Source organism: Lissotriton vulgaris, chromosome 8 (genome assembly GCF_964263255.1).
Source record: "Lissotriton vulgaris chromosome 8, aLisVul1.2, whole genome shotgun sequence".
NCBI lineage: Eukaryota > Metazoa > Chordata > Amphibia > Caudata > Salamandridae > Lissotriton > Lissotriton vulgaris.
The window spans coordinates 511,810,604-511,827,480 of NC_141696.1; the positions used below are offsets into that span (position 1 = coordinate 511,810,604).

Genomic DNA, 16,877 nt, shown 5'->3' on the forward strand with positions numbered 1-16,877 from the left:
GCTGCGTTCGATACAGTTAATCACTCTCTGCTCCTTAAGGTCCTCCAAGAAAGAGCCGGTCTTGAAGAGACAGTCCTCCACTGGTTCTCCTCTTTTCTTCACAACCGCTCACAAAGAATAAAAATCAAAACCTTCGAGTCCGATCTCCAACCTGTTAATAGAGGTCTCCCCCAAGGGTCAATGCTCTCCCCCCAGCTTTTCAATATCTACATGGAACCACTTACCACACTGCTCAAGAACTCCAACATACCTTTCCACCTATATGCAGACGATACGCAACTTTATCTGGAAACCACCTCCATCAACGACATCCGAAGATTAAATACCACGCTCAGGGAGGTGCAACACTGGCTCACAATCAACCACCTGAAACTCAACCAAGAGAAAACTGAAGTACTAGTCATCTCCAACAGAGACGAAAACCCCCAAATGAAGAATGGCTGAAAGCCATCGATGTCCTCAATGGTACCCTCACCCCAGCGGACTCTGTAAAATGTCTAGGTTTTACCCTAGACCCGAAACTGAACTTGAAAAAACACATTTCGAGATCCACCAAAAGTGCCTTTCTCAACCTGAAACTACTATATAAAATAAAACCCTTCTTTCCTCCTAAACATCTCCAACAAGCCATGCAAGCCCTGGTGCTCTCCAGAATCGACTATGGGATCGCAGCTCTGACCGGAACAGCAAAATCTCACCTAGCACCCCTAAAAACAACCTTCAATGCTGCAGAAAGGATGGTCACAGGAACTAAGAAAATATACCACATCTCTCCTGCACTCAGGGAACTTAAATGGCTTCCAATGGATCTTCGAGCCAGCTTTAGAACAGCTTACCTCACGCATAAAGCCCTACACACAGGCAAACCGGAATACTTAGCCGCTAAACTCAAAAGAGCCGGCAGTCCAGGAAAATCAGGAGCTCCAACACTCTATTGCTCATCCCCCTGAAAACTCGCAAGCAAAATACCACAGCCAAATCTTTCGCTGGTGACGCCCCTAAAATCTGGAACTCCATCCCCCCCACATCAGAACGATCCCCTCATTCCCTAAATTCGCCGGGATACTCTGAGCAACTGTGCGCTTTAGAAATGCAGGATAACATAACATAAATTCAAGAACCTGCTCAAAGTCCTCTTCCTAGACCGCTCTCGAGCGAAACGATAAATTACAAGGTTGCTCCTGTCACGGCTCTCCATCTTTCCATATTCTCTTGACGGTGAACTTTGAATTGGACCCAGGAAACCTCTCGGTCTCTCCGACCTGGCTAAGTATAGAATCGGTTTAGACGCTCGTCCAGAAGGATCGTCACCCTACCCGCTCCACGCTTGCCCGCGCTCCTATCTGAACTATATCCGGCTCGATCCTCCATGGACTATCATAATATCTGTACCGCATAACTGCATCTGACTGTACATGTTGTTAAGCGCTCTGATACCCTCGGGTCCAGCTAGCGCTATATAACACTCCTAAAATGAAATAAAAATAAATAAGTTAGCAGTGTTAGAGGTCTAGCACTAAGAAAATATTCAACAGCCTTGAGCCCATCAGTATGGGCTATGCTAGTATACAATGATATTATATCCAAAGTCATTAATACAAAGTACTGTCCTCAATGCGCATCATAAATCCTTCTCAAAAAGCAACGTGTATCCTTGATGTAAGAAGATAGGTTGTGTACATATTTCTGTAAGAAATAATTAACTTATTTAGAGGTGCTCTCGAATAACCACCCATTTGCTGATAATAGGTCTTCCTGGGGATGAATCAGCATTCTTATCCATTTATGAGATGAGGTAATTGGTAGGGTAGGGAAATCATTCTTCAGAAATAGGTATTCATCTTTTGTCAGTAGCCCGGCATTGCACCATTGTAGCAAGTCTGAATGGTATGAAGACTTAGGATCTGATTATGAATTTGGCAGTGTGGGAGCGGGGTGGCACACCACCTACCCAAACTCCACCGTCCTCCAGATTACAAGTTGTAATCTTGGGCGGGTGGTCCAGCAGTGGCAGGCCCTTAGCGCTGCCTTTCAAAGGCTCATAGGAGAGCCTTAGAAAGGCACCACTGTGGCAATTCCATGCCATGCAGGAACTGGGGGTGTAGAAAGACAGTGGGGCACACCATCTGCCCCACTAAATACACCCCCTGTAGGGCCCCCTTAGTTTCCTCACCACCACCCTATTCATGATGGGCTCACCGCCATGAAAAGGAGAGCATTCAGTAAACTCATAACATGCTTAGCTGTGCAGCAGCTGCACTGCCAGCATATTGTGGCCTCAGACCATGGCAAGGCCACCAGGAATAAGGGATCCCTGGCAGTAACAGCGGTCCTATGGTGATCCGACTGCCAAAGTCTTAATAAGGTGGTTGGACCGCTGGTGTAGCGGTTGCTGCACTGCCACCATGGGTTTGGTGGTCCACTAGTTGGACTCCTTGTAGTTGCACAGTAGCAGCAGCAGTACTAATACTAGTTGGATTGGAAAGTCGAGTTTTTGCCAAGTAAATATTTCACAGTCTGGGGGACTCGTGATATATTAACACTGAAGAAGAATAGGAAGACAATATCACAAGATATTCACTATGAAGAAGTGATAGGGCATAATGTACATGAATAGGAGACTATTTTTTTGGGAACAGGATTGCAAGATGTTTAAGCTTGCTGGAGGAAAGTAGAAAAAATATAAATGCTTTCTTGTATTCATGTTAATGGATCTGACATTTTTTACTTCCTGTAAATCTCTGATCTCACTTACTGTTTGACAACCTGAGATTGAAGGCAATTCACAAAATAGTGCAACCTATGAAGAAAATTGTTATGAATCTGTTGAAATTGAAAGATTTAGTATTGCTAAATGGGCATTCGAAACAATAGTTGAAGGAGCAACATATATTTGTTCCTGAAAAAGTGTACATCTCATTAAAAGCTGTTTAGTTTTCCATATATACTGATGATTCAATCAATAACAAATAATTGCTTTTTACATTGATTTATATAATGTGTATCATCTGTTATTTGTTGACTGCACATTATTTTTTCATTAATTATAGATGCAAATTCAACAGAGTTTGAACCAAATACAAGATATCCTGTGGTAAGTGAAATTTTCGGGTATGGGGCTATAATCTTGCAGTCAATTGTCAACAGTATTGTGTCTAAACCACCACAATTCGTGCATTCATTGTTTACTGGAATGTTTTGACTGTGAATAGGGTATATTTCAGCAGTCTGAGACTGCACTAGAGGAAGTTGAAAATGAAGACTGACAAAGTGTAACTTAACCTGATTTACTTAGCAGCCTGTTTCCCCAAAATCCAAGTGCAATAAAGGGTTCTGTGGCCACTACTGGGATTAAACTTCTCCACATAGGCCACTGGTGCAAAGACATTTGAATTGCCTTGACTGGGGATGACAATAGACACATTGAGGCAGAGAAAAGCATGGTTGGATGTGCGGTACGTAACAAACCTCAAGTGTGAGCAACAATTATCTGCTCATCATTTAAAATAAGTCCTGGGAAGGATACTTATAGGCTTTGTCGCATTGGTCACCCTTGATATTAGCAATTACATCCTACTTGGAGACCTCAATTTCCACCTGGACCACCACATTGACTCCAACTCAAAAACACTCATCGAAGACCATGGAAAACTGGGTTTCACCCAACAATTAAAGGGACCCACTCAATTTTTTTTGTTATCCTCATATCACTAGAAGAGGTCTGCAATAAACCGCACCATCAACCTCTCCGCCCGCTGCATTCACCCAGGTCCTGGTACCATACTGGACCATCACCTTTGTCGGTGCCTTGGTGTAATCAATGGAATGAGTAATCGATATCTAAAGAGCTGCACCAATTTGAAAAGTCAGTCCATATATCTGGGGTGAGGCCCTTTTCCATGCCCTGATCAAATTCGCCAGACTTTGATGGCTGCCTTAACCCAATCGTCCCCTTTCGGAGGTAGAGGGTCTCTCCATTTCATTCATATTTCACTTCTAGCAATTATAATCAGATAAAAGAGCAACCCCATATGTGGTCTCCTCAACAACTTGCTTATTTTCTCATCCCATCCAGGAAGAACTAGCATTGTGTTTATGTTGATCTTCCTGCCAAAGATACCATTTAGGGCGAGTTCTATTCCTCCCCATTAATCACTCACCTTGGGGCATTCAAAGAAGATGTGAGCATCCTTGGCTTTAAACAGTCACACCTTACACACTTGGGGGAGGATGAGGAGCAAACTTTGTAATTTTAGATGGAGTTCAGTACAGATGATTAATGGTACAAAAGTGGTTTCTCTTCAGGTTGGCTGGTGTGACAAGGAGCTTCAGGGAGTTATTGCAAACCGTTTTAATATCTCCCACATGAAAAGTTCCACTCCAGACTAAGTAAGGAGGTCCTAGCTTCTTTTCCTCGACCTCCAAAAGCTTCTCATACCACCTTGCAACCTCCTTACTCTGAGGTCTTATGTCTTGGAGAAAGAGCTCCAGCTCCCAGCTCCCAGTCACCCTCAATTTCCTTTTTTGAGGCCACGAACCAGGAGGACAGTTGAATAAACTTAAATCTAGACAGGTCGTTTCCAGTCTTTGCTTTAAAGACATCCTATGGATACACTCCCTCCAATGTCCCCAGATTATCCATGTTGTAATACCCGCCCTTCTAAGTGGTAGACTTAGGCCACGTTTTAAGCATAAGAGGGTGCCGGCGATTCCCAAACTGGAGCCAGTCTGAACAGTAACCCAAGTCCCCCCTTCTCCTAACCTTATACCATAAATTTAGAGCAGATCTTAATACTTTTAATCAAACTTTCTTGAAGAACCTGGGGGCACCAAACTTATACAGGAATCCCTCCATGCTCCACTGCCTCACCATCTCCCCAAGGAGATTCCCCCAAGTGGAGTCGTCAGACTTCGCCAGCAGCATCCAAATGTTTTTAAATTGGAAAACGGCACAATACAAATTAAAATTGGGCAGGGCCAATCCTCCTTTGTCGAGCCTACAACAACGTTTTTTTAGGCGTGCCTAGCGCGTTTATGGGTCCATATAACATCTATGACCTTCCCCTGAATCCTGTTGACGCCTTACTTTGGAAACCCCAGGGGAATGGCGTTGGAGAGGTAAGTCAATTGAGATAGGATGACCATTTTTATTAAATGTACACGTCCAAAAATAGTTAACAGGAGGTTTCTCCAGTTAGCTAATAGATAGTCAATTTCTCTACCAACCCTTTGTAGATTAAGCTACAGAATCTCATCTATTTCATCTACTATTGAGATTCCCAGATATCTAAAATTGGGGCTCACTTTCCCATCTTAGTCCTTAACATTCCAACACACATTTTCTCAGTTTTAGAGGTATTTACTGAATAGCCAGAAAGGGAGCCAAATTCCGCTAAAAGATGTTCCACCCTCGGAATGGATATAACAGGGTCAGCCTTATAAATGAATAGGTTGTCGGTGTAGAGCGCGACCTTACTAAAAGGAACTATGTAAACATTAGATTTCAGCAGTTGAGCCAGAGGTTCCATATATATATTGAATAGACATGGTAAAAGAGGGCAACCCTACCGAGTCCCTCTTTATACTGAAGCTGGAAGTCAATGCGCCATTAAGGAGAATCCTAGACGACGCACCCTCATAGGCCGCCTTATGTGTATATCAAACATTAGGGCCGAATCCCATTACTTTCATGACCTCCCAAAGGAACGCCCAACACACTTGATCAAAGGCTTTAGCAGCATCCAAGGCAACTACGGCCAAGGGGGCTGAGCGTTCAATTGCAAGATCTATGGTACCAATGAGCTGTTGAGTCTACTCCTGTATATGCATCTTCGGGATAAAACCCTTCTGGTCTGGATGTATTAACTGTGAAGCAAACTTAGCCAATCTCCCCGCTAAAATACTCATAAAGATCTTATAGTCCGCATCCAGCAGGGAGATTGGCCTATAAGAGTCAGCCATAGTGGGGTCTTTGGCCGGTTTCAGAATAAGGACTATTGTAGCCTCTTTCCAAGATCTAGGGACATGTCCGCCCTGTCTATATATCAAATTGAACAGGGTTTCCAAAATCTGTATCATCTCCTTTTTTTAAAGATTATACATTTCATTGGGAAGGGCATCAGTACCTGCAGCTTTACCATTCCTACTTTTAGTGAGACTTAATCAGATCTCCTCCTTACTCATGGGAGCCTCAAGTGTCTCATGACTCAACGTTGTTAAACTAGGCAATTGTATCTTATCCAGCCAGGCCTTAAGAAGCTCTGACCTAGGAGAGATCTCTGCCTTATATAGTGTGGATAATAAAGAGACTATATTACAACAAAGGGAGAGGTAGGGAGATTCAAGGACACTCTCTCGGCCTCAACGACGACATCCTGTGGAACACTGTCCTCTCATGAACCTAATAGCTTGGGTCCTTAAATTAATGTCAATAATTCTAGTAACATGTGCCTAATTTCTGAATACATGTGCGTCTTCTTTCTTTTTCCCTTTCCATGTACCCCTCTGTAAGGACATTCCTTCCTAGGAATTCCTCAATATTACCCTCGCTTTCCCACTCCGCGCAAATAAGCAGGAGCAACCCTGCTGAGGGAGTACATCAGTAATTCAGCACACACAGGGCTGTAAATCCGCACAAAGTACCTATTGCCATCATACACCTTTGGCAACCTCTTTTCCAAAATGCCCTCGTTGTCTGCATGACACCGCAATGTACTGTTAAAATACAGCCTCATAATTACAGGAGTCCACCGGCTAAAATCCTGGCATGGCCCCGATAGGTTCCCGCTTCCAAGCCTCGCTTTGGAGACGGGCCGCGCCTCCTCAGTCTGGGCGTGTGCGTCTTAAGCCTCGTTTGGGAGGGACACGCCCACCCGGAACTACGCGCTCGGCAGCAACAACACATTTATGCTCATTCACCGGCCCCGTTTACCATCGTCGGGGTCCGGTTCTGAGGTGATACAAAGGTTCAGAGCGGGGTGCGAGCGCTTAGGGCGTGAGTGTACTTTGGACACAGGACTACTGGTATCCCACTATAACGAGCTAAGTACCACCTGCTTTGGAAGCATTTACATTCAAACCTCTTTCTTTTCAGGATGTGCCAGGTGCGCTCCAACCCCCCTCCCGAGACCCATGGTGCAAGTAGCGCCCTGTTTTAAAGTGAGATATCACCCAAATTACCATCTTAGGGGGGTCACAGACCTTTGGTCCATTGATCCCTCCTTAAGGAGAAGTTACATCGTGTTTTTAACCCCACATCTACAGTTGTAGTTTTAATAAAACACCTCTAGCACTTCACTTCCCAGAGTTAATCGCTATCATCCCCACAGGGCTACTTGGATGGTGCTAAAAATAGCGTCTACTGTGGGCACACCATTGTTTGCCACCAACTATGGAGCACTATGATCAATCGCAATGGCGTATATTAATTATTTGTATGTCTTTGTATGTTTGTCTGTGTATTTTCACTTTACAGGTGCTGAGACACTCCTGAATTCGGAGTTCTTTTTCTTTAGAATGAGCGTTCTGCTCTTCTAATTTTTTAAGCACTTTTTTCACCCTTTTTATTTTTCACTTTCACGCCCCCAGGTTAGTGTGGACGATTAGAGAGTCCATACCGCCGGGGTATAGTCCTGATGAATGCCTTGGTAAACTGAAACCACCCGTATGGCAGAAACATGTTGACTGACTTATTGTATTTAGCTGAATTTAACCAATCCTAAAAACTTGGCACGTAAATTCAGACACATAAATACTCTTCACCTGTGTCTTAGGGATCACTCATTAAAATAATTTTTTCTTGATACCCTTTTAGGCACTTTTAATTGTAGTAACCTTCACGTCACGCCCTTTCCACACAACCAGCTCCGCAGTCTTTCTGGCGTCCCAGCACACCAAAGAGGCACTCGGCCTCTTTGGTGGGGCCCAGTGATGAAGCATGACACTGACTAGGTCGGTGTGTGAGGGCCTTCCTACTCAACTTGAGTGAGTGTGTGACTTTTCTCAACTTTGCTCCAGGTTTGTGGCAGTTCTAAGACTGACCTGACCTCTCTTTTTTTGTTTAAGTGTAATAAAGAGACTAGCCAGGTTTGCATGACCTCCCCTCTGTTATTCACAACTAATTGACTGATGAGATTCCTAGATCTATCTGCCCTAGCTTTCCAGACCAACAATGCAGCAGCCTTGTCCCCATACTCAAAGTTCTGCATACACCTGGCATACCACTGTGCTCTACACTTTTGGTCTATTTTAATCCTATAGTCTTGCCTCACATCTTCTAGAAGTCTATGTATCTGCTCCCTTGCAGCGACAGACCCCGAACGGGCCCGAAGCAGATCAGCCTCCAATGAACCCACTTTGTCCTCCATATCTTTTAAACTTAGACGTTCAGCCTTATTTTTGACATAGGACAGCTTTTGTAGCACCCCTCTGATATGTGCCTTAAAGGCATCCCATACAACATCTAGGGTGGTAGATCCAATATTGCCCTCAAAGTAAGCCATGCATGCCCGATTTATTACCTCTCTCATCTCAGAGTCTGTGCGGATAGCCCTTTTTAGTGTCCATCTTGGCGTGGGGGTCCTGCTGTAACCAACTAGGTAAAAACTGATCACGGCGTGATCCAAGATATGACCTGGGAGGATATTTACAGTGGTTATTGCTTCAATGATGGCCCTGTCTGCAAAGAGGTAATCTAACCTTGAGAAATGTTCATACTTTTTACTGTGAAAGGTAAAGCCTTGTCTGGCTCCCATCTTATACCTCCACATCTAACAGGGACAACTCATATTAATTAGTGTCTGGCACACCTGAGGGGCATTATCATGACATCTTTTATTAGACCTGTCATGTACAAGGTCCAATAAAACTTTAAAATCTCCCCAACTATGATAGGAGTTGTAACTTCCAATAAATTCAGTTCAAGAATAGATAGATAGGAGGGATCGTCAATGTTGGACCCATAAAAAACAGTACACCCTAGCTCTTCCCCTCCACAATCTAAAGTATCAATTATCCACCTCTTTGATTGATCAACTTGAAGGATTTAATAATGCAGCCCCCCCCACCCATTTTATTAAAATAGCAACACCCCTGCAATACACTGCGTGCTCTGAAAGTAGAAAAAACTTTATCCAGGGGTATTCTGAAAATGCAGCTCGACCTTTATAGGTGTCTAAGTGGGTTTCTTGGATCAGACATATATGCGCTCTCCTCTCCTCTAGGTATTTCATTACCAATCTCCGCCTATGCTTGCACCTAAGCCCAACCACCCTTACGCCCCCCACCCAACCCCTGTGCCCTACCCCCACCCCCCCTTGGGGAAACCTCCCTGACAATATAGGCATAAAACCTAACAGTCTTCTCTCATTGGTAAAACAATGAAACACATTGTGTTGGGCCTACCCTCTTGCCATCTCTCCCACCTACGTGCCTGCTCCCTTCCTGATTTCCTCAATCAGACCATCTACATCCTCAACTGAACAGTGTACACATCTGATTATTTCACATTGTTCGGAGCGAGGCCAGGAATTTTAACTGAGCTTTGGCACTGAGTTTATGCAACTCCTCCATCCTTTTCCTCATTCCCCACTGTTTCCTGGGCGGTAACATGGCAAACATCTGATCTTATTGAAAACGAATAGGACCCAGCAGAAAAAGAGCCTTCATTTAACACTGTAGAGGGAATCGCCTCCTTAGTAGTATACTTGAGAATATTGATTAAAATCCTCCTCCGCTTCTGCCTTGCTGGGTTCCACTTAAAACGATCCCGATGTACCTGCTGGATGTCGGAGGAAAGATCGCTATCCGACTGATTCGTTACAGCCGTGTCCTGCAACAACGAAAAACACAAAGTCCTTGATGTCCGAGTCTTCTGCGGTTTCAGGAACATAGATAAGTCTAAGATTGTTCCTTCGCTAATGTTTTTCAAGGCGTTCTAGATCGTGTTTCATCTCCTTATTTTACATGACTAACCGGCTCACATCTGCACAACTCATATCTATGGCCTGCTTTACATTAGGGATCTTCTGCTCCAACATATCAGTTCTTGCAGAGACTTCAAGTTTCTGAACTAAGGCTGCACAGGAACCCCGTATTGCAACCTGATTCTGCTTGGAGATCGGGAATCTGCTCTTCATCTCCTCCTTGAGGGCCAAAAAGATGTCAGCCAGAGATTTTTGAAACCGCCGGAAGTGGGTGAATGGTATCTGGGTCTAACTGGGAGGACTTCTCCTGATCATCCTGATTATCCTCATTGCCTGCCTCCAAGGCATTGAACCTATTTGATGTTGAGTTAGGCATTGAGGTGGTTATTCAGGGGCTCCTCCCAATGGCTAATATTGGAATCTGGGCCTCCTAATGGGAGAGCAAGGGAGAATCATTGTGTTAGTCTCTTGAGTTGGACCCACGCTTTGCTCTATTCTAATAGTTGAAATCCCTGCCTACGTCTTCCAAAACAGGAGCTGGACACGCAAGGACCTTGTAAATTGATTTTAAAGATGGGATTCACTTTTGAGTGAATAACCTTCTCCCCCCTGCCCCTGGGGCACTTACCGCCGTCATAGATGTTGTTCCACCTTCCCTCCAAGTCTTTTTTCCTTCCTGGATCGTTCAGGTGGTTTGTTCAGGGCCTTGGTCGTGTTACTTTTATCATTCACAGGAGGGATTGGTGTCAATGTTGCTAGTCCTGGTAGAGAAATGACTAGTGTCCCCCAGTACTAAGTGTATATTCGCAGATTTTCCCTGTAGGTAAGGAGCATCTGATCTGAGAATTAATTCCCTTCAACATAGGCTGGGAAGCCTGACCCCTCCTCCTGCCTTAGATCTCACAGGAACCCCATCCACTAAAACACTGTGAGGAACTGCTGTAAAAGTCACCTTTATTTTAATCAGGTCAGGATGTGCGGCTGTAACCCAACCAGAGTTATCACTACAGGCCCCCACTTCCACTATTGGGAAGAACGTACCACGTCCTGCCTCCAGGGGAAGAGGGCCTGTCTTTCCCCCACCATATTCACCAGTAGGCAGCCTCACGTGTGAATCTGTGTTACATGACGCCTCCAACACGTCCTGCACAGTCCTGGCTCTTTGTCTGCCAACCTGAACTGGAGGACAGCTTCACAGCAGCGACGCAGCTCCCAAGGGGCACCCTCCCACTGCGGGGCTCACAGCGAACAGACACGCCGCCTGACTCCAGCACCATTAGCAGAATACACAGGCTTCGAATCAGCGAAGGCCGGAGACTAGAAAATGGAGTGAAAATGGAGCATCCAAATGATGCAGCAAACGGGAGCGAGGGGAGAGAGAAAGAGAGAGAAAGCCCTCTCAATAGGATAAACAACCGATGGAAGACCTGCAGTCGCTTAGCTGGCAGCTGCCATGTTCCCCCCACTCACATTGCCAAGCACCACCTGGGACCTATTTTCACCACCTCTGACAACATCTGAGTCGACGAGCCCCCACCAGTTCCTTGTACAGAACACGCTTTCATCAAGTTCAGCATCTTTGTCCCGGTCCAAAGCACAAGCACCACCACCAGTTCAGTTTGCCAAAACTGGAACAGCATCACTGACAAGGACAGACACACTGTTTTCATCATCTACCAACCCAAACACAGCAACAGCTTCCCCAATGCAATCAGGAATTTCAAACATTGTATCACCTTCTGCACCAACTCCTTGGCCCCCCTCAAACACAGCAATACAGCCCATCTAGACCGCAGGCCAGTTGGTATATGGAGGAGCTTAGTCTATTTAAGCACAATGGCAAACAACTGGAGCACTAATGGAGAATGAGCCAGGACAGTGCAGGCAGGAACATGCAAATCCGTCCTAAGAAGCTATTCCCAAATGATCTGGACCACCAAATGCGCTGCACTGGTGACCCGCATCATTGTAGCACCAACAGAAGTAAAGAAATCTTCACCATTGTGAAAGATTTCATCTCACCAGCGGCTGCCTCTAACTCCATCACCCCCTTGCAGGACTACTGCAACAATCTCTCTCAATTCTTCAGCAACAAAGTCACCCCCAATTACAGCAACTTCAAAACTTCAACTGGACCTGACAGATCTTGTCATTCATCTCCTGATCTTAGCCAAAGAACTGATGCTAGCCACATAGCCTGTCATCACCTCAGAAGAAACTGCCACCACCATGAAGTCCATCCACTCTGGGGACCCATCTGGCCTCTACCACCCCATGCCTACTCCAGAGAACTGCTACTCATCAGTGCCATGCTCACACCCATTCTAAATGCCCCCACCTCTCAGATGCTAGGAAATGTACAGCTGTCCTCCAATTGCTGAAGAAACCCTCCACGGACCCTTCAATTCTCGCCAACTATTTGAGCTTGCCAGAGTGTATTGTGATGGTGGGGATTTTGTACTACAGTCATTGCGTCATTTCCTATGCTTGGGTTGCAGATGCGCGGCAATTCTGACTCATTTCTATCATTGCGTTGCTCTACTTTACGATGTTTAATGCAGTGATATGATGTTAAATACCACTGCATTACGATAGCGTTAGAATTTGCACAGGAATGCTTACATTGCATATCTTAATTCCTCGGTGATGCAGCTGGACGCAGCACAGCTTTTGTACCACTCAACTGCGAAAAAGTGACTAATTTTTACACTTGCATCTTTCCTTAATTATTACTTACTGGTTGCATTGCCCTTGCAGCACACTATGTGAAGCAAGGCTGGCGCAAACCCTTGATAAATATTCCCCTAGGTGTCCATCTGAAACTACGTTACGGAAAGAAAGCAACCTCTCCATCAGGGTAAAAAGGTGCATTTTTGGCCTTTTCACACAGTAATATCTGCTGTATAAAATATGCTGGCACTGGTATGTTTTCTAGTGCATTATTAAGTTGTACTGTGGTATTTCCAGAACATATTTGTTCCATAAAAATGAGCTTTTAAACAAGTTGCTTAAGTAAATAGCTGTAATTTGACTAAAAAGCCCCCTTGCACTGTAGGTTATGCACTGGCGTGAATTACGCCCCTCAGATTTGGCACTGTTTATAGCACAGAATAAAACAGGCACTGGTACACTTTGTGTGCTGTAAAATTAAGTTCATGTCATACACCCTGTGTCTGCTGACCCTCGAAGATTGTATTTTACAAACAGAGAACTCTGGGCCTCATCTACCAAGATTTCATGCAGTGCAGCCGGTATACACCCGTTACAACGCAACTTTTACTCCGCACTACCATTACAACGCAGGCATTACAACGCATGACATTACAACGCATTGCGCTGGGGGGCGCTCTAGGATAAGAGGTAAGTTTAATTTACTATCCAACACCTTCCCTAGGGTCCACGGGGACTGGAGTTAGAATAGTAAATTATACTTACCACTATCCAGCACCTCAAAGCGCTATGCGTTGTAATGGTATGCGTTGTAAAAACCGCGTTGTAATGGTATGCGGAGTAAAAGTATGCGTTGTAACGACATACATCCAGTGCAGCCACCCACTTTGCTGCGTTGTGCTGTGTGAAAGGGCAGTAATGCACCGTATTTAGCCTAATACGTGCATTCATGTCATTTTATTGTGCTGGCGCCCTTGTGGTTGCCTAGTGCTAACGTGGGCTCCATTATGCCATGGCGCAAGGGTTTCTGGGTTACGGGCAAGAATGTTTTTGTGCAGGAAGAGGCACTTTCGTACACAAAAACAAACCTCAGAGGCATTTTCCTTTTTCTATGTATGCTGCAGAATGTATTTTGTAGTATTTTGATGCCGTCCCAAGTCTTCCAGCAATGGTAAGTTTGATAATGCGCCACAATCCATGGGTAGATGCGTAGGAACATCCACGCTTCACCCATCACATGCTTTCCTGGGGCAGAGTAATGCAAAGCAGTGATTCATGTTGTTGCGTTACTCTAGATTTATCATTTGAGAAAGAGAGGGGTGGGACCGGGAGCCAATCTTTAAACAGATCCTGCACACGTGGCTCCAAGGAGAACGTGTTAAACAAGGGGAGTGCAGTTCCTAGAGAGGGGATGAAAGGGGCAGGGGAAAAGACAAATCTTTTGTCATGTTGCCCTCACACACCCCAAAAGGTGTCATGCTTCATCATTGGGCCTTGCTCCTTGTCGGGCCAGCGCTGCAATGCTCGACGGGCTCACAGTTTCCGGGGCTCTTTGTCGGAGATCTTTTTTGAAGAAGCCGTTGGGTGCGCACCCAACGGCTTCTTCAAAAAAGATATGTCTTTTCCCCTTTCCCTTTCATCCCCTCTCTAGGAACTGCACTCCCCTTGTTCATCTAGATTTATAATGCCACACAGGGACACAAAAGGTGGCTTTGAGTGGCTTGATAAATCTAACTTAGTAGTTGCTTCACCCTTGTGCCCATGGCGTGATGAAAGGGAGTCACAACTATTTGATAAATCTGACCTTAACTGAATCAGTATAAAGTCAAAGGCCTAAAAGTTCAGATGTGCCATTTTCAGAAAGTCCCAACTTTGCTTAGCCAGATACTCCCAACTGTTTCTTAAAAGAGTTGATAGAAGTGGTTATCACAGGAAGGCACAAGATATCAGAGTAGGAAATGCAACATGCATATGTTTAGGCCTATATTTACATATAAAAAGAGGAGTACAAAGGATAGCAATGAAACAAACTGACAAGAATATTCCTAAATGTTTAAATCAAGCAGACAAAAGCATATGCCTCAAAGAAAATAGGGGCATGTAAAGAAGACCTGAAAAAAGCAAAATTGTTATATCAACACCTATGTTCCACCTAATTCTGAACTTGGAGTAATGGTGATGAGCTTCATGTGAGTTGTAGGAGAGTGACTGTGAGACGGCAGATGTTATCACTTTCAGAAAGAATGGCCAATCGTATCTGAAATAAAAAAGAAACTACTCTTCTTGTCTCAGCATTTTCCTGGGAGAGGTTTAGATTGCCAGCGCCCATTCATTCTTGGTGGCAGGTTAGTACACATGATGGATGATAGGTTGTAAAAGAGTTGTCAAACCCAGCGGTCACATTGCTTAAAAAAGTGTGTGAACTGGGAACCAGAGAGCAGCTGTGTCAGGGTCTGTGAGTGTGGATGCGGGTCTAAGGTGTAGCAAACAAAGAAGAAAATATTCTTTACCTATTTTGTTGGGTTTTCACCTTCAAGTAACTGCAAATAAAATGGCACAAACATTAAATGAAAAATAAATGCAAGTAAAACTAATCAGTGAAAAATGCACTATTTTACATTATGAAACATCTGTTGGTTAATGTAATCACTGCATATGTTTGTGTGTGTAACCAGAAAAGCACACGCAAGCCCTGTAGCAAAATGCAAAGGCATTTCCTGGCTTCTCCTAGAGCAACTTCTCTCCACTTAATGCTTGCAGATACATATTTTCTCACTGGTTCCATCATACAAAACAGGGTGGTTTGCCAGTATCTTCTCAAATGCTTATTAACTGTAGTTTGTTTCTTTTATAGCAAAAAAGACAACACTCTGGAAAATGTGCTAGCACTACATTCTTGGATGCATATCTGTTCATACCATTGAGGGCATGACATACACGTTTCTGAACTTTGTGCTGATGAGGGATTGGGGGAACTTTACCAGTTATCAATCCTACTGTTCTGGTTCAAAGCAGCCTTTTGTGGGTCATCGCAATCCTGACTCTGGTGTTGATATTTTTTTCTTAGAAGGCTGATTTTTTTTGCCCAGGGACAACTGTTGTACTGACATTCTGCACTGTTTTACAATAACATGATTTCCGGATTCAACTGAACAATATCTTATCCAACACCATTCAAGCCCTGGAATGGATCCACTCCTTCCTCACTGGTCGAACGCAGAGATTCAGACTACCACTGTACCTCTTCGAACCTACAGAGATTGGCTGCGGAGTACCTCGATGCTCCTCCCTGTGCCCCACCCTCTTCAACGTCTAAATGGCTCTGCTCACAGCCATCGTTAGGAACCACAGACTCAACATTGTCTCCTATGCTTATGACACCCACCCGATCCTCTCCTTCACCACAAACCCACAGTCGCCAGGAGCAGCTTCCACAATGGGTATGAAGGCCTTCGCCACCTGAATGAGACAGCTGCCTCAAGCTCAACTCGACAAAACCGAAGTCCTCATCGGGGGTTCACTCCTTCTGCTTGGGACAACTCCAGGTGGCCCACCGTATTAGAAAGAATGTATGACGTTAGTACTCCATCCATTACCCCGTAGTAGGTTACAACGCTGATGTTACATCGTCCACGTTGTTACCACGCATGGCTTTACATCGCAAGTCGTTTCTAAGAATTCCACTAGATGGCGCGCTGGACTTAGGAATAGTATAAATTACTATTCCTACTCCAGTTAGCGCAACAGCAGGGAATGGATTGGATTTAAAATCCAACACATTCCCTGGTGTTGTGCGCCATCTAGCACAAGTCGTTGTAACGACTTGCGATGTCATGCTATCCAGGGTAACAACCCGGACGGTGTAATGTCCACATTGTAACCTACCCGCGTGGTATTATCAGAGTTGTAAACTCTGTTCCTCATTAGGAACAAGCCCACTCTCACGGACCACACAAAAAACCTCTGCATCATACTGGACTCCTCGCTCACCATGAACTGCCGGGTCAATGCCGTCTCTTCAACCTGTTTTCACAGGCTTCGCCTCCTTCGAAAGATTTTCAGCTGGGGCACCACCGAGTTCAGAAAGACGGTCACTCACATGCTCATCAGCAACAGACTCAACTACGTCAATGTACTCTATGCCGGCAACACCGAGAAACTCCTCAAGAAACTACAGAATATTCAAATCGCCACAAGCAGACTTGTCCTCAACATCCCCCGCTGCAGCCACATCACCGAGCACCTGAGATAACTCCACTGGCTCTCAGTCAACAAAAGGGTGAC

General features: G+C 44.8%; 1 protein-coding gene across 2 annotated transcripts in view; it reads left to right on the plus strand.

Moving 5' to 3' along the window:
* CTPS2 (CTP synthase 2) overlaps positions 1-16,877 on the plus strand; it is a 1,454,337-nt gene that overhangs the window by 817,596 nt on the left and 619,864 nt on the right. For both annotated transcript variants that reach the window (XM_086934328.1, XM_086934329.1), the window contains exon 13: positions 3,051-3,094. In XM_086934328.1, the coding sequence (XP_086790454.1) occupies positions 3,051-3,094 (44 nt within the window). The remainder of the gene's footprint in view (positions 1-3,050; positions 3,095-16,877) is intronic.